This window comes from Manis javanica, chromosome 1 (genome assembly GCF_040802235.1).
Source record: "Manis javanica isolate MJ-LG chromosome 1, MJ_LKY, whole genome shotgun sequence".
Lineage (NCBI taxonomy): Eukaryota > Metazoa > Chordata > Mammalia > Pholidota > Manidae > Manis > Manis javanica.
In genome coordinates, this window is record NC_133156.1 from 204,391,432 (window position 1) to 204,416,834 (window position 25,403).

A 25,403-nucleotide genomic window follows, 5' to 3' on the forward strand; every position below is an offset into this window, starting at 1 on the left:
TAAAACTGGGCAAAGGATCTGAAGAAATCTTTGTTTTTTGAGAAAGTTCTTTGGATGGTTGATGTGGGGAACAGAGGCTCTGTGTAGTGAAGATTTTATTGTGAAAACAGGATGTGCTACTTCTCTTTAAAAATTGGATAAGAATGGAAGGAATAGGAATAGCGGCTTGTTAGGGAGGCAAGGTTAGTGGGAATTTTTAAAGGGATGGGGGGCATGTTTTAGGATGGTGGGAAAGAAATGTGAAATTATGTTGTTTCTACCAAAAGTGTTTGTGTTGAGGAGGAAAAACTTTTCCTCTACCCTCTTAGGTACAGTGACTGGGAGCTTGCAAATTAACTGACAAGACAGCTTAACAGGACAAAAAGCCCACAATTTTTATTAGTATTTATGTGCTCAGGAGCACACAAAAAAGTAAATCTCAAAGAAGCAGTTACACTCAGGGTCTTATTTACCCTGTTAACAAAAGAAAGAGATGATAAACTGTATGGAAGTGACTAGGAAATATTATGGGAGAATTAATGGAATTGAATGGCTGTTTTAGTAAGGTCTGTTTATCTCAGTGTCAGTTCCATCTCTGTGATGAGTACAGGGGGAAACACCATTACAAAGGAAGATTTATGCCTCGGTTTTAAGTGGATAAGGGGAGGGCAGAAAGCTCTTCCTACATCTGTTGATTCTCAATTTCCTTTAGTTCAAAATAACCCTTATACCAAAATGGTGTATTTGGGGGTTGCTATCCCTATCCCTTTCATGTTGAAAGCAAAATCAGCTGATGCTAAAATGTTAACAAGGACTTCATGGATGATCTTCCGCTGGGCCTTAACTAAGTAGAGGGTATTCTAGGCATAAGAAAGAACATGAGCAAAGGCGTGATGAAAGGACAGGAGAACATTTGAGGAGCACAAAGGGAAACCTTGAATGCAGCCAAATTTGACCTATTGGAGTATAGTGGGGAATAAAGTAGATTGTAATTAGATTATTTTAGTTGTTCTGGGAATAATATACAGAAAGGACTAAGATTGAAGAGTTTGGTATTAGGGAAGCTAAAATTACATTACCCCAGACCAGCGGTAAAGTTCTGGTGCGCAGGGTACTGGCAATGGAAAGGAAGGAGCCAAGGGAGGGTAGGCAGAGCAACCCCCGCTTGGGGACACCACAGGGGCCCAGGGGCTGGGATGCCTCTCCCGGACACTCCTGTGGCTGCCGCTGGTTTCACCCCACTGCTGCCCATGAGTGTCTTCTCAACTGTTCTTCCTTCTTTTTATGGCAAGATTCCAAGTCTTAGGTGGGAGTGCCTGTGCCCTGGATGTTTATAGCAGAGGGAGGATCTCTGCCCTCAAACTTCTGGAGAGGCAGGTAGAGAACTGGCTCCCATTAAGACCACACACAGAATTCTCCCCAGATTGAAAAGGGGATGCAATGCTGGACAGCGCAGCGGGGAAGAGTACTCACCGAAGGGCCAGACTGAAAGGCCTTGTATGCTCCTCCGAGAGGGGGGAGGGGCTGATTTGCGTTGTATAAAATTGCTATGATCAACTTTAGGCAAATCATTCTGGGAGCAATATGGAGTTTGGGCTAGAGAGAGAATAGATTGGTGGGAAAGAGATCAGTGAAAGTGTGTAAGAGACAGCAGATTTGAGGAGCATTTATTCCTGATAACTAAAGGGTGGAGAATGTAAGAGACAGAAGAAAATTTAGGACTTGGTACACAGTGATAATGCAATCAACTGATTCTGAGATTCAAGAAACGAACTAGGTTTGTAGAGAAAGATAAGATAGATCATCAAAGGCTAGTTAAGTGAAACATAGGAAGTTTAGTGTAGAACTCTGGATGAAGGACAGAAATGGAGATGGTGCTTCTGTTATTTATCTAGGTTTAGATAATAGCTAAGGTAAGGGAAAGATGGAATCCTCCAGGAAGAAAAAGAGAAGAAAAATAGACGGATAAATCCTGGTAACATCAGTATTTCAGAGTTAGAAGGGGAAAACAACCCGAGGAGACTAATGCCAGTGAAGCCAAGGAAGAAAATTTGTAGGCAGCACACTGGGGTAGGAAACGGAGCAGTCATCATGGCAGTGAACTGTGCGATAAAATGAATAAACACTGGGCAACACATGCTTTAAATATCCTTAATGTTGATCACTTAAAGGGTGTCAGATGATCAGCTATGGAGGTACTCTTTTCTGATAATATTCCTTTCTCTTAATAAAAAAAAAAGCAGTTACTGTGTGCTGACCTCCAATGAGTTTTGCACAGTGGTATAGAGGGCATGTCAGAGTGTGGGCAAAGGGTCTATTTGTTTCTATGCAGAAGATTAAGGCCTAGCTTGGCTACCCAGAAAATGAACTAAGATACGATATGAGGAGGAGCTTCCGGCATCAGCACTCTCTGGAGGACTCGTGCTGGGGGATGATCATCAAAAAGCCTCCACAGGGATCCGGACGATGCTGCGGTTGTGGCCTCATCCACCCCACCGTTTCCTGGACTTACCATTGGAATGAGGAGGGAGATGTCTAGGCTGGCATGTGCATACAGTGAGACAACGAATTTGACCGGATCTGTACTGTTGGAACTCAACCAGGAGTTGGGAGGGGTGCAAGGTGTAGCACTCCAAAATCTTATGACTATAGACTATCTACGGTTAAAAGAACATATGGGATGTGAACAGATCCCAGAAATGGGTTGCTTTAATTTGTCTGATTTCTCTCAGACTGTTCAAGTACAGTTGGACAATATCCATCGTATCATAGACAAATTTTCAGAAATGCCTAGGGTGCCTAAATGGTTTTCTTGGCGTCACTGGAGATGGCTGGTAATTATAGATTTGCTTTGTTTATGTCACCGTATTCCTATTATGTTAATATGTGAGCGCAAGTTAGTTGGTAGTTTAAAACCTATACATGCTTAAGGTACTCTACAAGAAGATATGTCAAAGAAATAATCAATCCTCCCATGTTTTCTTCCATATGCTACCTCTATAGCTTTTCTTCTTCCTTCCTAATTACAACCCTTAAATAGAATTCATGCCTCATATCGAATTTACCAAGTATCATAATTCCTCCAGGTGGTAAAGATACCTCGAGACAAGTGCTGGGCATAGAAGCCACAGGGCATAAATCTGCAAAGAAGTAAAAAAGCTAACCTTTTCAAACAATATGGCTTCTCTCTCACTTACCAACTTTACATTTCCCTGTATGGCCCCGGAAGATGACTGGTTAGCCAGAGACGGGTAAGATTCCTCAAGGGAGGAACAACCTAAGACAGGCACAGTCACAGGGGGGCCATCAGGTGAGAAATTGGGGATCAACAGAGGTGAGGCTCAGAACCTCACCCCCCATTTTGAGAGAAATCTTCTGCATCCGTGGATGTTTTGCTGCCCTTGTCTAGCCTGGATTAATACTTAGTCCATAAGCACACACCTGATCATCTACATTTGCCCTCTTACAGTACTAAACTATGTTTTCTACCTTTATCTTGCATCTACCTACCACTTCAGCATTTTATTAAAAATAAAAATAATAATAATAATAAAGGGAGAAATGTGGGATCCACATATAAATCAAGTATAAAAATCAAACGAATATTCATATTTAACCTGTTTATAATTCATAATGCGTGATCAAAACCGAAAGTTTCTGTGATGACTGCCCTTGTACTGTTCACCATGTAAGAATTTATTCACTATGTAAGAACTTGTTCGTTATGCTTCAGAAGATTGGAGACTGACGAGAATTAGGCTTGAGATGGATTAATGATTGTGCATTGAGCATTGACCCCCCTATACAGAATTTTATTGTTGTTAACAACCATTTGATCAATAAATATGAGAGATGCCCTCTCAAAAAAAAAAAAAAAAAGAATAAACACTGGGGAACAAAGGCCACTGGAAATTAGTAGGTCATTGTTGACTTTGGCAAAAGTAGCTTCAGAAGAGATAGGACATAAACTAGAAGGCACTGGGTTGAAGAGTGTGCCAGTTATTGATTTATTGTCTCTTAACTCCAAATTCATCCTTTTTGCTTGCTCTGTAAAAATGGATCCGAAATTTCGTCAGTAGAGGGCGCTGGAGAGACGCTGCAAGAGGAAAGGGTATTGCTTCCCTTGCAGCAAGCACCTGCTGCTTCCCCAGGGCTCAGCTCCAGCAGCACCTGGGGCTTCTCCATTGTCCGGCTCTTGCAGCAAGGGCAGCTTCTCCAGCACTGCTGTTTCTGCAGCTGGCAGCAGCCAGCAGCTTCCCTGAGCACCTAAACTATAAAAGGCAGTTTTAGAGAGTGCCTTTGATGTCTGGTAAGACACGTCCCTATGACTAGTGCATCCCAGCACTCTACAGCAGGAACAGCAGATCAGCAAACTTTCTGTAAAGAACTAAATATTTTAGGCTTTGCTGGCCATTGGGTCTGTCACTACTCAACTCTTGCAGTACAAAACAGCCATACACAATAATAAATAGATGAGTGTAGCTATGCTCCCATAAAACTTGATTTGTTACACTGAAATTTTTATTTCAGGTAATTTTCACATATCATGATTCTTTGGATTTTTTTTTCAACCATTAAAAAATGCAAAAACCATTCTTAGCTCCCAAACTGTATGAAAACAGGTGGTGGGCCAGGCTACAGGCTGTAATTTGATGACTTCTGCCCTAGAGAGCTCATTTCCAGCAAGTTCCCAAAGGCAGATTTTCAACAAGTTCTGCCAGTGCAGCACCACAGCCAACTTCCCTGCTGTTCCCTGAGAGCCACAGTGCTCTCTCCAACAAGGTCTGACCTCAGTCCAGGGCGTGGAGTTTGAGGGAAGAAAGTAGGAAGGGTCTCTTCTTTTGGTGCTATCTCAGCCCTAGGGGTAGTGGCTGTCGCTTCTATCTGCTCTTCCTATTATCTTTAAAGCTCTCATTGCTTTATATTGGCTGTATGAATTTCTATCACTGGATAACAAATTCCCACAAATTCAGCATCTTAGAGAATAAACACTATTTTCATTTCCATGGGTCAAGAACCAAGGCATAGTATAACTGGGTTCTTTTCTCACAATCTCAAGACTGCAGTGAAGATGTTCACCAGGGCTGGAGCTGAGGTCCCCTTCCAAGCTCACTGGTTGTTGGCAGAATTCAGTTCCCATGTTTGTTACTGGAAGCCCTCAGCTCCTAGAGATGGCCTGCTGTCCAATAGGCCCATAGGTGACCCTCTACACAACACAGTGGTTTGATTTAAGGCTAACGTGAGAGTGCATCCAGTGTTTCTGCTTCTTGTCTCTTACCTTTGAAGCATCTTTTGTAATCTCCCTTTTAATTAACTCAAATGATTAGGGGTCTTGATTACATGTGCAAAATTCCTTCACCTTTGCCATATAATGTAACTTAATGTTAGGAGTAACTGCGCAACATATTCAGAGGTCCTGCCCTAGAGGAGGGGATTATATAGGGCACATACTTAGGGGTAAGAAATCTTGAGGGCCATCCTAGGATTCTGCAGAAGGGATGAAAATTACAGGTACATTTAAATCTAGTTTTTATATTTCTTTAATGTTCTTTTCATATTGTTTTTAAAAATTTCCTATCAAAAGCAAAATACTTCAGGATACTTTAACTTTACATAAAATGTGTTTGCACCATATTAATTATATAAGATGTGAAAAATTGGTGCTTCTAACTCCACTGACAATAGAATTCATGGTCCACAACATTCTCCATCAATTCTGCCTCAAGTTGTTTGTCAAAATGCCTATTTGTTTAAAAGAAAATCTTAAGATTCATTCACGATAAAATTTTTTCCATCAAGCAGTTACATGTTATAGGTTATACATATATATTGAATATATGTAACCTTAAGTACTCATGCAACACTCTAATTTGTAGTTAGCATTCAGAGCATTTCTCAGCCTATCATGTGTATACAATGAAATTTGATTCAGTAATTCAAAGTTAGGAAATTCAGTTTTAAAATGTTTTATTTTATAGTTAATAAAAAAAGTGAATATGTACAAGACTCAAAGTAAACAGAAAGGCAGCTTTCAATCACAAATGGATGAGACTAGTCATTCCAATTCTACTGTGAAAGTGTAATGCACGCTCTTCAATATTACACATAAATAATTTTAACCATGCAAACTCCTGAGTTTTATATCAGATCTGCATATATGACTCTTCAGTCAAATTTTAAGATTGGTAAAGTTAAGTTTATGCTGCTTATATTCTGAGGACAGGTTTCATTATTACAAATATATGAGGTTAACTAACAAAATAGTAGGCCTCAAAGATCTTCTCTTTGTCCCATGCTCATACATTTGTAGAGTCTGTTTGCTAATTTCCCTTCTTGCAGTTACTCTTCAAATTACTGTCATTATGCATTGAGTTCCCTATGCATCTCACCCATCTCCTTTATCTGAAACAGAGGGAAAAAGAGAAAGAAAATGTAAATAATTTTCCAATCTTTGTTCATTCTGAAAATACTTTAAAAAAAAAAAAAGCAAGTTGATTCTTTCCCACATTTATGAAACTTATTTGAACAACAAAAACAAAACTATTTTCCAAGGAAGGACATAATGAACGCATGGTCCAACCTGCATTTAGAGATAAGATGGCCAAACTGACACGGGGAAGTACCAGGTAATCTAGATCTTTAGCAATGGTTAAGATTTTATTAAATGTATACCATTTTTGCATCTAGAAGAACCAGTTCATTTTCTACGATCAATTGTTTATTTTACAGAGGAGGAAATTGCAAGTTCTGAATTAAGTGACTCTTCCCAGATCACACAATTAACTGCAGGCAAAACTGAGACAAGAAGATAAAGTCATTCTAACTTTCTGTTATGATTTGGTTCAGGGAAAGCCCATCCCTAGAAGACTACCCAAACCAGGTAAACCGACCCAATTATGGATAGAAAACGTTAGAACTGTCTTGCTCTACTGGATTTTCTTCAATGTTCTTTTTGCAATTGTGTTATTATGTAAAATATTTTTTACATATATATATGCATATACAAATATATGCATAAATATATAAAAGTTTGTGGGTATATTGAAAATGTTATCGATAGGGTTCTAGGTCAAGTGTGTTCATAGACAATTCGAGTCACTGAAACACACTAGCAATCTCACATTTTGTTTTGCCACTAGTTATATATATATGCCACTAGTTAGCATTTACCAGCTTTACTAGGACATAAATTAAGTTCATTTTTAATGATTATCATTTCACTGGCATAGAGGAAATAAATCAGTTCATTAGTCACACTCAGTTTCTCTAATGTGAATCCACTAGAGTATGCCTCTGAAAGATTCCACCAAATGGTGGCACTTTGTAAAATAGAAATCACAGACTTCCTATCCCATTGTTCTGAGGCAGAATTCAGTATTACGCTGGTCTGCCATGGAACCATGCAGAGAATTTAGGTCAGGGTACATTCATTATAAGATTGTCTTTAAAACTGTAACCACTATACAATAAAGGGACTCTGGTGAGATTGAGACCCATCAGTATCTAAGAAGATACAATAATTATTAGGAAAAAGAGATTAAACAAGGGTTTTTTAATTAAGTAACCATTTACCTCAGCCTTCTCATACTTTGCCATTCTGTTCTTTCTGGAAATAACCTGAATGGAAGAGAAATGATTACTATTTTAGGAATGCTATCCAAACTACCAGATGGTCTTAACTGACGAATGTTTTTTTAATGAACACAATTCCTATCTGAACAAATTTAATTTTAAAATCCATCCATAGAAATTGTTTTTTAAATTAAAATTTCTCCACTAAACTATATATAAAAAAATAAAATCTACCACAATCAGTGAAATTAACAAAAAAAACATCAATAAGACAATGAATAATTTTTCATAAAATTTAACAGCTTGGTATGCATTTTGCCACATCTTGCCCTACCCTAATACAAATATAAACATATGCATTTAAGTTTTGGTGGGGGGGGGTCTAAATGGGAATCATCCAGTATCATTTTCCTCTTTGCACAGCCTCTATCAACATCACAGGAACCCTTCCAGATCAAAAGCAATAGACTGAATTCATTATTTTTAATAGCCACTTTACTCCACAGCATAGATATTCCAGTTTACTCATCCATTCTCCTACAGACATACACTCAGGTTGTTTGAAGATTCACCCTTACTAGCAAAGCTGCGATACACAGCCTTGACCATGGCTCCTCATGTTTCTGTGGATTCATTTCTACAGGACCAGTAGATATCTATAACTAACCTTTCATGTGTTCATTTGCCATCTGGAATTATTCTTCTATAAATTGTCTATCCACACCTGTTGCCATTTATTTAGTTTTCTCTTCAGTTTGTAAGAACTCTTTATATATTATATATAATAACTTGCATTTTATACATTATGAATATTTCCCCCCAGCCTATCACTGACATTTTTCACTTAAATGTTTAATGAAGAAGTCAAATATCTTTTCCTTCATGGATTCCAGATTCCTTCCTTCCTTTACCACAAAGTTGCACAAACATTTCCTAAATTATTTTTGAGACTTTTTTACTTTGCAACATTTTTGGCTATACTCCGTCTAGAATTTGTGTTTGAACATGGATGTATAGCCCAACTCCTATCACAATGCTGTGGCTCCAGGATGTGCCATTCATTCACACACAGATGGGCAATACAGCCAGTCCTGGTGGGGTGAAACGGGGATTTAACTTTTTCTTTCCTCCAGGTGCATAGCCAAGTGTAGTAATTCCACTGAACTGAAAATGCAAATTCCCGCACACCCACAAATCTACTGCTGAATGCTGTTGTTTGGTTAAGATTTGCTGACACCAAAGCATCCTTACATTTCTGGAATAAACCCTGCACATTCAGGTATACATTCATCTTCTGATGCACTGCTAAGTTCAATTTGCTAATTTTATTTAGAATTATTACTTCATATATATCACTTTCAACTCTTTTCTACACTAACCTTAATTTGCATTCTGTTTCATTTCTCTGAACAGTTTGAAAAGTTCAGGTATTTTGCACTCATGATAGCGGAAGTGCTGAATTCTCTGCAGTGAGGAGACCTGAAGGACATTTGCTGCTTTATGGCAACATAGCTGACCTGTGACAGGTTTGGCTATAAATGCTTGTTAGATTAGTACTCTCTCTTCCTTCATAAAGTACCTATTTTATAAAAAAGGACCAGAAGTGTAATAGGTTCATCCACTCTATAGGATTATAAAAAATGAGTTTCATTATTGTTTCGGAACATGATTGTAGCTTTTTCACACTTTTCACCTTTTCTTGAAAGAATACACCCCTAAATGAAATTTTACTTGTTCTATACTCACCAGCACAACTATTCCAGCAATAATTGCTATTACCACCACCACAATGACAGCAATAATACCAGCTTGGAGACCCTGCATTGAAAATTCTGGTGGTTTTTCATCAACATAGTAAATTAAAGTTCGACCAGGATCCAGATCCAATTGTTCCCCATTTACTCTCAGGTCCATTTTGTTGGAGTGGAACAAGGATTCATCTTTAACCTACAGGTTGAGGAGAACAGCAATTAAAAATATTTAAGAAAAACTACCGTGGCCACATACAATTTACATACCAATTATATACCGAAAGAACTGCTGCCAAGAATCTATGGTTTCAGCAATAATAACCTCCATGCCAATTATATACCGAAAGAACTGCTGCCAAGAATCTATGGTTTCAGCAATAATAATCTCATACATCAAAACTTAAAAAAAAAGTTTATTACAGGATTATTTTCAAACATATACAAAAGTAGGAAGAAAAGTACGATGAAGTCCCACGTAACTATACCCAGATCCAACAATATAAACAAATGGCCAATCTTATATCCATTCTTCCTTCTATCCTTCCTCCCCCCAGGCCAGATTATTTTGAAGCAAATTTCAAGTTTCATCAGAAAACAGCTCACTATATATTAAAGTTTAAACCATTTTCATTACACCAGTTACACAGCATTCCTTACATAATCTCTTGTGCATGGAAATACACCAGGGAAAGTTATACATACTAACTACCAAGAAGGTAGTAAAAAGAATTCTAAGAGATATTCTAGGCAGAACAATTTGACTAAGAGGCATAAATATACAAACAAATAAGAAAGGTATATGTGCGCACCTTTTCTTGCAAGGACAGAATTAACTGCAGGATAAGAATCATTTGAAGAATACTTAAAGGGTATGGTTGACCTTTATGTAAGTGGAGAAATAGATGTTGAAATATCTTTGATTCATTGAGGCATGATAGACAACATTAGATTTCTAAACACAGGAGTTAAAATGAGGAAGATCAGACTCACATCTTTTTCAAAATAATAAGCCACATCAGCAATGTCCACATCATTCTGAGTTTTCTCAGAAGAATTTTGCATCAGATCAATGGTGATAATGTCATTCTCATACTGGAAGAAAAAGTACAAAATACAAATTAATATAACTGAAATCATATGAAAATATCATTTTCAATCATCAACATATCCAGTGTTTTATTTTCTGTAGTCTGCATGTCAGTGTTCCTTTCTACTAGGGGATAATTGAATTTATTACTAATAATTTTTATATCCTTGGGAGATTTTTTAGTCTACCCAAGGGAAATAAGACAGCATTACAACCAAAGATAATTAGAATGCACATTTTCTCTTCAAAAGAGAATTTCCTTCCTCTGATAATATTTTAAAAGAAGATATTACAGTACCTTATTTGGCTAGTACTACTTTAAAATTAAAATCCTAAAGAAAAGCAATCCAAAATGCAGCATACATTTACCATGTTCTGCTTTTACAGAGCAAAACAGTATATTCCTTCGCAAAAGTATTTTTAAAAGTAGTATCAGAGGGCGGAGCCAAGATGGCGGCGTGAGTAGAGCAGTGGAAATCTCCTCCCAGAAACACATAGAGCTATGAAAATATAACAAAGAAAAATCTTCCTAAAATAGAGACCACAGGACACAGGACAACATCCAGACCACATCCACACCTGCAAGAACCCAGCGCCTTGCAAAGGGGGTAAGATACAAGCCCCGGCCCGGCGGGACCCGAGCGCCCCTCCCCCCGGCTCCCGGCGGGTGGAAAGAAACCGGAGCGGTTTTGTTTTTTTTTTTTGGCGAGTGCTTTTTGGAAGCCTTAAAGGGACAGGGACCCCGTTGCTAGGGAGGCAGGGTGGCGGGACCGGTGAGCGGGTGCCTGGGACCGGCGCCTGAGGACAAAGAATATCCCGCGTTTTTCCCTGCGGGACCGGTGGGCAGGTGCCTGAGACCGGCACCTGAGGACGGAGGAAATCGCGCGTTTTTCCCGTTTTTTTCTCTCTTTTTGGCAAGTGCTTTTTGGAAGCCTTAAAGGGACAGGGACCCCGGTGCTAGAGAGGCAGGGCGGTGGGACTGGTGAGCAGGTGCCTGGGACCGGCGCCTGAGGACAAAGAATATCGCGCGTTTTTCCCTGCAGGACCACTGGGTGGCTGCTTTTTGGAAGCCTTGAAGGGACAGGGACCCTGGTGCTAGGGAGGCAGGGCAGCAGGACCAGTGAGCGGGTGCCTGGGACCGGCACCTGAGGACAAAAAAAAAAATCGCGCGTTTTTTCCTTTTTTTTTTTTTTTTTCTGTTCCCTCTCTCATTGTTGCTGTTGTTGTTTTGGTTTGGAGAGTGCTTTTTGGAAGTCTTAAAGGGGCAGGACAGGTCATTTAGACCAGAGGGAGGGAATCTGGGGATCTCTGGGTACTCTAACCCCCTGGGCAACAGGGAGCACAGAGGCCCCTTAAGGAGATAAATAGCCTCCCGGCCGATCCCCCTCCCATGGGGCTCCACCACTTTGGAGGAGCAGCCCCAGGAAGGCCATGCCCACAGCAACAGTGGAGATAAACCCCATAGCAACCGGGCAGGAAGCAGAAGCCCTGTCTGTGCACAGCTGCACAGCACAAGCCACTAGAGGTCGCTATTCTCCCAGGAGAGGAAGGCCACAAACCAACAAGAAGGGAAGCTCTTCCAGTGGTAACTTGTACCAGCTCTGCACACTATCTCTATCACCATGAAAAAATAAAACTACAGGCAGACAAAGATCACAGACACAACACCTGAGAAGGAGACAGACCTAACCAGTCCTCCTGAAAAAGAATTCAAAATAAAAATCATGAACATGCTGACAGAGATGCAGAGAAAAATGCAAGAGCAATGGGATGAGATGCAGAGAAAAATGCAAGAGCAGTGGGATGAAGTCCAGAGGGAGATCACAGATGTCAGGAAGGAGATCACAGAAGTGAAACAATCCCTGGAAGGATTTATAAGCAGAATGGATAAGATGCAAGAGGCCATTGAAGGAATAGAAGCCAGAGAACAGGAACATATAGAAGCTGACATAGAGAGAGATAAAAGGATTTCCAGGAATGAAACAACACTAAGAGAACTATGTGACCAAGCCAAAAGGAATAATATTCGTATTATAGGGATTCCAGAAGAAGAAGAAAGAGGAACAGGGATAGAAAGTCTCCTTGAAGAAATAATTGCTGAAAACTTCCCCAAACTGGGGGAGGAAATAATCGAACAGACCATGGAATTACACAGAACACCCAACAGAAAGGCTCCAAGGAGGACAACACCAAGACACATAGTAATTAAAAGGGCAAGGATCAAGGACAAGGAAAGAGTTTTAAGGCAGCTAGAGAGAAAAAGGTCACCTATAAAGGAAAACCCATCAGGCTAACATCAGACTTCTCAACAGAAACCCTACAGGCCAGAAGAGAATGGCATGATATACTTAATGCAATGAAACAGAAGAGCCTTGAACCAAGGATACTGTATCCAGCACGACTATCATTTAAATATGATGGCGGGATTAAACAATTCCCAGACAAGCAAAAGCTGAGGGAATTTGCTTCCCACAAACCACCTCTAAAGGGCATCCTACAGGGACTGCTCTAAATGGGAGCACCCCTAAAAAGAGCACAGAACAAAACACACAACATATGAAGAATGGAGGAGGAGGAATAAGAAGGGAGAGAAGAAAAGAATCTCCAGACAGTGTATATAACAGCTCAATAAGCGAGCTAAGTTAGGCAGTAAGATACTAAAGAAGCTAACCTTGAACCTTTGGTAACCACGAATCTAAAGCCTGCAATGGCAATAAGTACATATCTCTCAATAGTCACCCTAAATGTAAATGGACTTAATGCGCCAATCAAAAGACACAGAGTAATAGAATGGATAAAAAAGCAAGACCCATCTATATGCTGCTTACAAGAAACTCACCTTAAACCCAAAGATAAGCATAGACTAAAAGTCAAGGGATGGAAAAACATATTTCAGGCAAACAACAGTGAGAAGAAAGCAGGGGCTGCAGTACTAATATCAGACAAAATAGACCTCAAAACAAAGAAAGTAACAAGAGATAAAGAAGGACACTACATAATGATAAAGGGCTCAGTCCAACAAGAGCATATAACCATTCTAAATATATATGCACCCAATACAGGAGCACCAGCATATGTGAAGCAAATACTAACAGAACTAAAGAGGGAAACAGACTGCAATGCATTCATTTTAGGAGACTTCAACACACCACTCACCCCGAAGGATAGATCCACCGGGCAGAAAATAAGTAAGGACACAGAGGCACTGAACAACACCCTAGAACAGATGGACCTAATAGACATCTATAGAACTCTACACCCAAAAGCAACAGGATATACATTCTTCTCAAGTGCACATGGAACATTCTCCAGAATAGACCACATACTAGCTCACAAAAAGAGCCTCAGTAAACTCCAAAATATTGAAATTCTACCAACCAATTTTTCAGACCACAAAGGTATAAAAGTAGAAATAAATTCTACAAAGAAAACAAAAAGGCTCACAAACACACGGAGGCTTAACAACATGCTACTAAATAATCAATGGATCAATGAACAAATCAAAATAGAGATCAAGGAATATATAGAAACAAATGACAACAACAACACTAAGCCCCAACTTCTGTGGGACGCAGCGAAAACAGTCTTAAGAGGAAAGTATATAGCAATCCAGGCACACTTGAAGAAGGAAGAACAATCCCAAATGAACAGTCTAACATCACAATTATCAAAACTGCAAAAAGAAGAACAAATGAGGCCTAAAGTCAGCAGAAGGAGGGACATAATAAAGATCAGAGAAGAAATAAACAAAATTGAGAAGAATAAAACAATAGCAAAAATCAATGAAACCAAGAGCTGGTTCTTTGAGAAAATAAACAAAATAGATAAGCCTCTAGCCCAACTTATTAAGAGAAAAAGAGAATCAACACAAATCAACATAATCAGAAATGAGAATGGAAAAATCACGACAGACTCCACAGAAATACAAAGAAGTATTAAAGACTACTATGAAAACCTATATGCCAACAAGCTGGAAAACCTAGAAGAAATGGACAACTTCCTAGAAAAATACAACCTCCCAAGACTGACCAAGGAAGAAACACAAAAGTTAAACAAACCAATTACGAGCAAAGAAACTGAAACGGTAATCAAAAAACTACCCAAGAACAAAACCCCGGGGCCGGACGGATTTACCTCGGAATTTTACCAGACACACAGAAAGACATAATACCCATTCTCCTTAAAGTGTTCCAAAAAATAGAAGAAGAGGGAATACTCCCAAACTCATTCTATGAAGCCAACATCACCCTAATACCAAAACCAGGCAAAGACCCCAACAAAAAAGAAAATTACAGACCAATATCCCTGATGAATGTAGATGCAAAAATACTCAATAAAATATTAGCAAACAGAATTCAACAGTATATCAAAAGGATCATACACCATGACCAAGTGGGGTTCATCCCAGGGATGCAAGGATGGTACAACATTCGAAAATCCATCAACATCATCCACCACATCAACAAAAAGAAAGACAAAAACCACATGATCATCTCCATAGATGCTGAAAAAGCATTTGACAAAATTCAACATCCATTCATGATAAAAACTCTCAGCAAAATGGGAATAGAGGGCAAGTACCTCAACATAATAAAGGCCATATATCATAAACCCACAGCCAGCATTATACTGAACAGCGAGAAGCTGAAAGCATTTCCTCTGAGATCGGGAACCAGACAGGGATGCCCACTCTCCCCACTGTTATTTAACATAGTACTGGAGGTCCTAGCCATGGCAATCAGACAAAACAAAGAAATACAAGGAATCCAGATTGGTAAAGAAGAAGTTAAACTGTCACTATTTGCAGATGATATGATACTGTACATAAAAACCCTAAAGACTCCACTCCAAAACTACTAGAACTGATATCGGAATACAGCAAAGTTGCAGGATACAAAATTAACACACAGAAATCTGTAGCTTTCCTATACACTAACAACGAATCAATAGAAAGAGAAATCAGGAAAACAATTCCATTCACCATTGCATCAAAAAGAATAAAATACCTAGGAATAAACCTAACCAAAGAAGTGAAAGACTTATACTCTGAAAACTACAAGTCACTCTTAAGAGAAATTAAAGGGGACACTAACAAATGGAAACTCATCCCATGCTCAAGGCTAGGAAGAATTAATATCGTCAAAATGGCCATCCTGCCCAAAGCAATAGACAGATTTGATGCAATCCCTATCAAATTACCAGCAACATTCTTCAATGAATTGGAACAAATAATTCAAAAATTCATATGGAAACACCAAAGACCCCGAATAGCCAAAGCAATCCTGAAAAAGAAGAATAAAGTAGGGGGGATCTCACTCCCCAACTTCAAGCTCTACTACAAAGCCATAGTAATCAAGACAATTTGGTACTGGCACAAGAACAGAGTCACAGACCAGTGGAACAGATTAGAGACTCCAGACATTAACCCAAACATATATGGTCAATTAATATTTGATAAAGGAGCCAAGGACATACAATGGCAAAATGACAGTCTCTTCAACAGATGGTGCTGGCAAAACTGGACAGCTACATGTAGGAGAATGAAACTGGACCATTGTCTAACCCCATATACAAAGGTAAACTCAAAATGGATCAAAGACCTGAATGTAAGTCAGAAACCATTAAACTCTTGGAAAAAAACATAGGCAAAATCCTCTTAGACATAAACATGAGTGACCTCTTCTTTAACGTATCTCCCCGGGCAAGGAAAACAACAGCAAAAATGAGCAAGTGGGACTACATTAAGCTGAAAAACTTCTGTACAGCGAAAGACACCATCAATAGAACAAAAAGGAACCCTACAGTATGGGAGAATATATTTGAAAATGACAGATCCGATAAAGGCTTGACGTCCAGAATATATAAAGAGCTCACACGCCTCAACAAACAAAAATCAAATAACCCAATTAAAAAATGGGCAGAGGAACTGAACAGACAGTTCTCTAAAAAAGAAATACAGATGGCCAAGAGACACATGAAAAGATGCTCCACATCGCTAATTATCAGAGAAATGCAAATTAAAACTACAATGAGGTATCACCTCACACCAGTAAGGATAGCTGCCATCCAAAAGACAAACAACAACAAATGTTGGCGAGGCTGTGGAGAAAGGGGAACCCTCCTACACTGCTGGTGGGAATGTCAATTAGTTCAACCATTGTGGAAAGCAGTATGGAGGTTCATCAAAATGCTCAAAACCGACCTACCATTTGACCCAGGAATTCCACTCCTAGGAATTTACCCTAAGAATGCAGCAATCAAGTTTCAGAAAGACAGATGCACCCCTATGTTTATCGCAGCACTATTTACAATAGCCAAGAATTCAAAGCAACCTAAATGTCCATCGGTAGATGAATGGATAAAGAAGATGTGGTACATATACACAATGGAATACTACTCAGCCATAAGAAGTGGAAAAATCCAACCATTTGCAGCAACATGGATGGAGCTGGAGAGTATTATGCTCAGTGAAATAAGCCAAGCGGAGAAAGAGAAATACCAAATGATTTCACTCATTTGAGGAGTATAGGAACAAAGGAAAAACTGAAGGAACAAAACAGCAGTGGAATTACAGAACCCAAAAATGGACTAACAGGTACCAAAGGGAAAGGAACTGGGGAGAATGGGTGGGCAGGGAGGGACAAGGGGGGGGGAAGAAGAAGGGTGGTATTAAGATTAGCATGCATGGGGGGGAGGGAGAAAGGGGAGGGTGGGCTGCACAACACAGAGAGGACAAGTAGTGACTCTACAACAGTTTGCTAAGCTGATGGACAGTAACCGTAATGTGGTTGTTAGGGGGCACCTGATATAGGGGAGAGCATAGTAAACATAGTATTCTTCATGTAAGTATAGATTAAAAATTAAAAAAAAAAAAAAAGAGAGAAAGAAAGAAAGAAAAGGGGGATTACTCCTTGATAGGATAAAACTATTGGTAAATCAAAGATCAACGCATGCTTTAAATATCCTTAATGTTGATCACTTAAAGGGTGTCAGATGATCAGCTATGGAGGTACTCTTTTCTGATAATATTCCTTTCTCTTAATAAAAAAAAAAGCAGTTACTGTGTGCTGACCTCCAATGAGTTCTGCACAGTGGTATAGAGGGCATGTCAAAGTGTGGGCAAAGGGTCTGTTTGTTTCTATGCAGAAGATCAAGGCCTAGCTTGGATACCCAGAAAATGAACTAAGATACGATATGAGGAGGAGCTCCCGGCATCAGCACTCTCTGGAGGACGTGTGCCGGGATGATCATCAAAAAGCCTCCACAGGGATCCGGACGATGCTGCGGTTGTGGCTGCATCCAGCCCACCGTTTCCTGGACTTGCCATAGGAATGAGGAGGGAGATGTCTAGGCTGGCATGTGCATACAGTGAGACAATGAATTTGACCGGATCTGTACTGTTGGAACTCAACCAGGAGTTGGGAGGGGTGCAAGGTGTAGCACTCCAAAATCTTATGACTATAGACTATCTACGGTTAAAAGAACATATGGGATGTGAACAGATCCCAGAAATGGGCTGCTTTGTCTGATTTCTCTCAGACTGTTCAAGTACAGTTGGACAATATCCATATATCATAGACAAATTTTCACAAATGCCTAGGGTGCCTAAATGGTTTTCTTGGCTTCACTGGAGATGGATGGTAATTATAGATTTGCTTTGTTTATGTCACCGTATTCCTATTATGTTAATATGTGTGTGCAAATTAGTTAGTAGTTTAAAACTTATACATACTTAAGGTACTCTACAAGAAGATATGTCAAAGAAATAATCAATCCTCCCATGTTTCCTTCCATATGCTACATCTGTAGCTTTTCTTCTTTCTTCCTAATTACAACCCTTAAATAGAATTCGTGCCTCATATCGAATTTACCGAGTATCATAATTCCTCCAGGTGGTAAAGATACCTCGAGACAAGTGCTGGGCATAGAAGCCACAGGGCATAAATCTGCAAAGAAGTAAAAAGCTAACCTTTGCAAACAATATGGCTTCTCTCTCACTTACCAACTTTACATTTCCCTGTATGGCCCCGGAAGATGACTGGTTAACCAGAGATGGGTAAGATTCCTCAAGGGAGGAACAACCTAAGACAGGCACAGTCACAGGGGGGCCATCAGGTGAGAATTTGGGGATCAACAGAGGTGAGGCTCAGAACCTCACCCCCCCTGCTTTGAGAGAAATCTTCTGCATCCGTGGATGTTTTGCTGCCCTTGTCTAGCCTGGATTAATACTTAGTCCATAGGCACACATCTGATCATCTGATCATCTACATTTGCCCTCTTACAGCACTAAACTATGTTTTCTACCTTTATCTTGCATCTACCTACCACTTCAGCATTTTATTAAAAATAAAAATAATAATAATAATAATAAAGGGAGAAATGTGGGATCAACATATAAATCAAGCACAAAAATCAAACGAATATTCATATTTGACCTAATTGTTTATGTCATAATGCGTGATCAAAACCGAAAGTTTCTGTGATGAATGCCCTTGTACTGTTCACCATGTAAGAATTTATTCACTATGTAAGAATTCGTTCACCAAGTAAGAACTTGTTCGTTATGCTTCAGAAGATTGGAGACTGACGAGAATTAGACTTGAGATGGATTAATGATTATACATTGAGCATTGACCCCCCTATACTGAATTTTATTGTTGTTAACAACCATTCGATCAATAAATATAAGAGATGCCCTCTCAAAAAAAAAAAAAAAAGTAGTATCAATGTTTGGCCTTAAAAGAGCTATACCACACAACTCACACATTTTTCAACGGGAGTTGAAAGAGTTAAGGAAGGGCTAACTGGTTAAGGACTAACTCCTTCAACCAGAGAAGACAGGAGCTAGGTATCACCATCCTAGAGTAAGTCTGTGCCTAAAGTAATCACAGAGGTTTTCCAGGGTAAGAAGACTGATGAGAGTTAGAGATACTAAGGGAGACTACATTTTCTTTAGGGTAAACCAAAGTTTTCAAAGGCAACGGAAAGAAAACAACAGGGAACTTGCTTAAGTGCACAGGGCTTAAACTGTTTCAAATGTAGTTTAACCACTACCAAAAATCAATACCCAAACCAAACTGGTCCACCAACTTTCTGCAAAAGCTCATTACTAAAAATAATCTTACCATTATATTTACAATGTATTTTGGATCTAGTAGATAACGGGTCGTGATTGCCTCCTTGAGAGCACTGTAAAAAATTAAAAATCTGTGTTTCAAAAAAGTGTTTATACTATACAGTTGTAAGAAACACTACTTTTTAATTAAGCAAATAGCTCAAGGTCTGGAACTGTTGTTAACTAAGCTGTTAAAACATTTATGTCATTTTATAACTATCATAACTGATTCAGGCTAGAATCATCCATTAATCCTCAAACTACTGAGTTCTAGTTTGATTAAAAATAGGATATTTACACAGTATCCAAGTATCTGCCCCAAGATTATATTTAGTAATTCCAAAGAGGAAAAGAGTAAAGCTCTGGTGGAAACTGGTGGGCACCACCTTAACTACTAGTTAACATCACTAGTAAACAGAGAAGCTGACATCACGTGCCTCCTGATGTGAAAGACTCAAGATTACTTAGGAAGTTTTTCTGTCAAAAATGTACAACCTGTATTTAATTATGAGGAAAGAGACAAATCCAGATTTGAAGGACATTCTATAAGATGACTTGCCCATACTCATGTCGTGATAGACAAAGAAAGGCCAACACAATGTTCCATGTTAAAGACTAAATAGTCATAACAACTAAATGCAATGAATGATCTTAGATTGCATCCTGGGTCAGAGGGCAAAAAACTTCTACAAAGGACAACATTGGGAAAATTGGCACAATATGGTGTAACATTAAATTTCCTGAATTTGATAACTGTACACTGGTTATCTAAGAGAATGCCTTTTGTTTCCAGGAAAAGATGCTAAAGTATTTAGCAGTAAAGGGGCATGACGACGTCCACAACTTGCTCTCAAATGGTTCTGGGAAAAAATATTTATATATGCTTAGATAGATGTAGAAAGTACAAACACATGCAGATATAAAAAGAAAATGTGGCAAAATGTTCATTGGTGATTCTGAGTGAAGGGTACCATAGCAATCTGTACTATTCTTGCAACTCCATTTCAAAATAAGGTTAAAAATACAGTTATTTTTTAGAACTTTGAGAAAACAGACTTGTTTTAACTTTTCTAATGGGGTAGGAAGAAAGATCTGAGTACCAACTATGCAAATATAATGTATTTAAATAGTACTTACGTCTGCAAACTTTGAACATCGTAAGGTTGTTCTCTTGCTTTGTGTTTTAGTTCAATGATGATCCAGCTGTAAAGTGAAAAAACAGTACTGACTATAACAACTCTGTCTTTTATACTATTCTCCTAATAAGCCAATACTAAAAATTCCCAAGTAGAATTAACAGAAAAAGGATTTATGCAATAGGTATGGCTTTATTTTTTCCTTGGACCTCATAAACATTGTTCATAAAGAACTTATCCAGGAAGGAACACCCTTTCTAACGTTAACACTGACCCCCTGGCCACAGCACTCAAGGTCATATAAAATCAAAGCTTAGCTGTCATGTTGGGCCACTTTCAAGTGAAGAGACAAAAAGGCACTAAGAGAAACAGAGAAAAGTGACCACAGGCTCCAGAAGACAGAAACAGAATGCCTGCCTTGGTCTTGGTAACTATCCAGCTTCTCGTCCCTTCCAATGACCTCCTTTTTGCTTAAGCTAGCTTGAGTATGTTTCCATTTCTTTTCACTATGTAATCCCTAAGACAACCCTAGCTCACTTTACAATGTTAAATAAGTTATTCATATACATGTAACACTCATCTAACCTTACAATAGTGAACAGTGTTAAGTAAAAATACAAAAGGAAACTTATGTTTAGAATGCTATCATAAGAACAGAGAAAAAGAATAAGAAAAATCATATTGCTAGTAAATTCATAAAATCTCTGGAAGGTTATGGTGACATCATTTCTAAGGAGCTATCGGGTAGCTCAGGGATGGAGATGGGATGGAGGCTTTTCACTGTACACTCTTTTCTATCTCTTGAACCCTAAACCATGAAATCATATCATGTGTTCAAAAATAAATGTAACGAATCTAAAAAGCATGAAAATGAATAATACATTCATGTGAAACCTTCATAAGAGTGTATATCAATGCCTTGATAATAAAAAAAAAGAAAATGAATAATACAGACAGCCCTACTCACAAGGTCCTCACTCGTTCAGAGCAGGATATTTCAGTGTCTTTATCAGTTCTCCTGACCCCAGCAGTGTTCACACACCAGCACGTGGCGGTGCCATTGCATTGCTTGGCTTTAAAGAGCCCCTTCTCATCACAGTCAGGATTATAGAGCCCGTCATTATTCTGCAGAGCCCCGTCAGGTTTTGCTCTTCTCCCAGACTTTGAGCCAGTCATTTCTGCCTTCATCACCAAACATTTGGTAGCCACTGAAAAGAAAGCTTAATGTCAAATTGAAAAATAACTGCATTTTATGCTTAAGGAAAATATTTTAATTCAAGTGTAAACTCCCAGGGCCAAAGATTATTGTAGACTTACATGTTCCTACATTCACTTTCAAAGATGTAAGAAGCTTCAACTATTCTGACAAAATAACATGGCTAAGATTTGAACCAATAAAATGCTTCCCAAGTCAAGACACATCAATTAAAGAAGTATAAGTCAAAATAAAATTTAAAGGCAATGAGGACATTCTACTCACGGTTTGAGCAAATGACGGAATGATGTGTGCCAATTGAAATACACTCGCACTGGCCATGTGCATTCAGAGAGCAGTTTGTGGTCAGTTTGTAGTTTTCACAGATACATCCTAGAAAAAAATTTTTTTTAATTCACTTAAAATATGGACCCAACTACCAACTCTTGGTGTCCCAGCTAAAACTATGTTGACCATAATGCCAAGGACACAAAAAGAATTACAGGGACACAAAGCTTTAAAAAGTAGTCTTGGATGTTTTATTTTTCAGCTATAATTTGAGCAGCTGATACTAGGCTAAATAGTTTGCATATGTTATATAAACACAGTCTAATATGCATGCATTCCCATTCTGATTTTTTAAAACCAAGAACACAGTCCTACAAACACCATATTCCACTTTGCCTTTAGGATACACCCACTCTCAGCTCCTTCCCTCCCCATGTCCAGCTAGATAAACCCTTGCCTGTTGGTCAGGACTCTCTTGCCAAAAATCAACAATTCCAATTTAAGGATCTGTAACTCACATTCCTTTCCTTCTCCCACTCCATTTCAATAAAAGTACTTGTTTGGGGGCTTAATGGGAACATATTCAACCCTTGGACAATTTTGTATCTTAGAAAAACTATACTTTCAGTTGTGTTTGGGGGCACCCCTTTGTTTCCTAACTAACTGAAATCTTCATACCTGGTTTTTAAAGTGATATTAAGCAGCCCATTCTGCTTGATGGGCACTGGTCAGTTTGATAAGTTTTATCTTTGACTCTCAAAAGTTCATTTTAATTTCAAATTGGCAAGCCCATCTAAATCTTTTTGTGTAGCTAAGAGTGCAATCACTAAAAAAACAAAAACTATTATGACAAATCAAAGAATTTTTATATTGATCCTTCATTATCTCAATGTTGGCTTTAATTTTTTTTCTGCTTAAATTATAATCAGACATGAACCACGTATATAATACGTCCAGCAGTAAACTCAGTATTGGGGGGTCACAAAAAAAGAGAAAGTATAGTAGCTGCCCTGAAGGATTTAAAATCTTATTCAGCACTATACTGTACCTGTTCAAAGCACATTTCTCATGCCCAATCCATGTGAAATTTAAACAGATCAATCAGATACTTTCTGAACATACACCTACAAAACTCTCATCACTTTAAAGAAATTAAAGTATTTAGCTTAAAACTGAAGCTAGAAAAGCGTGAGTTGATTACACAGCATTATTTTTAAAGTAATGAATTAAGCCGTGCCGTATTGGTGGAGCCAGAAAGCTTTGGCCAATTGCCACTTTATTTCTAGCCATCTTACAGATAAATCAAGAGATGGCAGGCAAGATGTTCATTCCAGAGTAAGAAAAACTGCTATCAAGTCACATATCCAACATTTGGATAATGAATAGAACTTTGCACCATAGATTGTTCCGCCATCATTCAAATAGTGTTTTTCAAGACTAAAGGAAATGGAAAACTCTGGATGTTGAGGTGGGAGGGGGAATCAAAACACAGAACTATGTGTTCAGGTTTTAGGGCTATGTTTAGCACAATGTCTAAAAGAAAAATATAATTATACAAAACAGAAATTTAATATATCCCAGTTACTAATTATGGGCTTCTCTTGAAGCAGTGCTATTACGTTTGTTTCTTAAGTGCTTACTGTTAACGATATTTCTGCGTTCTTACAATAAATTTGACAATACTAAGATTCTTAAAAAAAAGCTTAAACACCCACAAGCCTCAAAGTCAAGGCCCAGGACGCCCTGCTCCCGCGCGCAGGTGCGTAGCGGTCCCGACGGCCTCCCGGCAGCCACCTGATTCCGCCCTAGACCCACATCCTGGGCCGCCGCAGGTGCCCCGGGAGGGGAGGGCCGGCAGGTCGGAGTCGCAGACTTCCTGCAGGCCCAGGCTGGTCGCCGCCACGCCAGGACCGAAGTGTGTCCTGGCTGGAGGAGGTGGGCGCGCCAGATGTGAGGCGCGAGTCGAGCTGCCGCCGCGCTGCCTCGACCCAACCCGCACAGAAGTCGAAAAATCCCCTGACGTGGCCACTCGTTACCTTGCCTGCCCCTCAGCCCCTGCCCAGGGCCATTTCCCTCGAGTGCAAAGCCAGCAAAGCGAGGCTGGTCCTTCCGAAAAGCAGAGGGCCTGGGCTAGGACAGGCCCGCGCCGACGGCCCTTCTCCAGACTCCCGCCTCAGGCGCAGAGGGCGCCACCTCTGGCCCGGTCCGTCCAACCCCACAACACCGCTCCTCACCTTTCTGAGCCGCGGCCACCGCTGCCGTCGCCGCCGCAAGCAGGAGCCCGAACGCGAGGGCCTGCAGGGGCGCCATGCTGCGCGCAAGCCGAGGAAGGGGCGCGAGACGGGCCGGGGGTTCGCAGGAGGGCGCGCGGAGGAACTGGAGCGCCGGGAGCTCCTGGCCGGCCGGGCGACAGGAGGCCTGAGACGCACGGGCTCGCGTCGGGAGGACTGCGACGAGCGAGTTCTGCGGACACGGCGACGGTGCGAGTTCGCAGCGGGACTGCGCGCCCTGGGCGCGCGGCGGGGCGGGGCGGACCTGCCGGACCTGGCGGCCCCGCCCCCGGTCCCCGCCCCGGGCTGCTCACCTCCGGCTCCGGGTTCCTGGCGGTGAGTCACCGCCCGGGCGCGGGAGCAGGCGTCCCGCCCCCACGCCGGGCAAGGCCGCAGGTGTGAGCCGCGGGCGTCCCGCCCTGCACCTCCACAGGTGCCTCTTCCCGCGGCGGCAGGTGCGTGCGGCTGTGCCAACCAGCAGGCCTCTTGGGGGCCTCCGACAAAGTTTGACTACTAATGAGCGGGAGCATGATTCTGACACCTTGAAGAAACGGGGCCTGGAGGAAAGAGTGAGAGGGCTAGGAGGAGGATGGTGGAAGTTAAAATGGAGTACAAAGAGAAGCGGGAAGACCGTCCGACCAACAATAAAAAAGACCTTTGAGCTTTACCTGGCAGTTAAATTGTACTGCTTTGAAACTAGTAAAAAAACAAAACCAAACAAAACATCTCTCTGGCTCTTGGGGAATGACAAATTCATGTGTTCTTTATAGTTATTCTCAATAATTATTTTCCCTTTTTTGTAGAAGTATTCTTTTTTATTTTGGTATCATTGATAAACACTTACATGAGCAATATTGTGGTTACTAGATTCCTCCCATTATCAAGTCCCCACCACATACCCCATTACAGTCACTGTCCATCAGCGTAGTAAGATGCTATAGAATCACTGCTTGTCTTCTCTGTGCTATACTGCCTTCCCCATGCCCTCCCCCCGCTACATTATGTCTGCT

General features: G+C 40.1%; 1 protein-coding gene across 1 annotated transcript; it reads right to left on the reverse strand.

Annotated features, from left to right (window-relative positions):
* Nucleotides 1-5,929: 5,929 nt before the first annotated feature.
* EPCAM (epithelial cell adhesion molecule) lies at nt 5,930-24,660 on the reverse strand. The gene is made up of 9 exons (XM_037024525.2): nt 24,358-24,660; nt 22,121-22,228; nt 21,608-21,848; nt 20,642-20,707; nt 19,515-19,578; nt 10,293-10,394; nt 9,298-9,498; nt 7,552-7,596; nt 5,930-6,381 (listed from the first exon to the last, which is right to left on the reverse strand). Exons 1-9 carry the CDS (start codon nt 24,431-24,433, stop codon nt 6,340-6,342), a joined length of 945 nt encoding a protein of 314 aa, XP_036880420.1. The 5' UTR covers nt 24,434-24,660; the 3' UTR covers nt 5,930-6,339.
* Between the last annotated feature and the right edge of the window lie 743 nt (nt 24,661-25,403).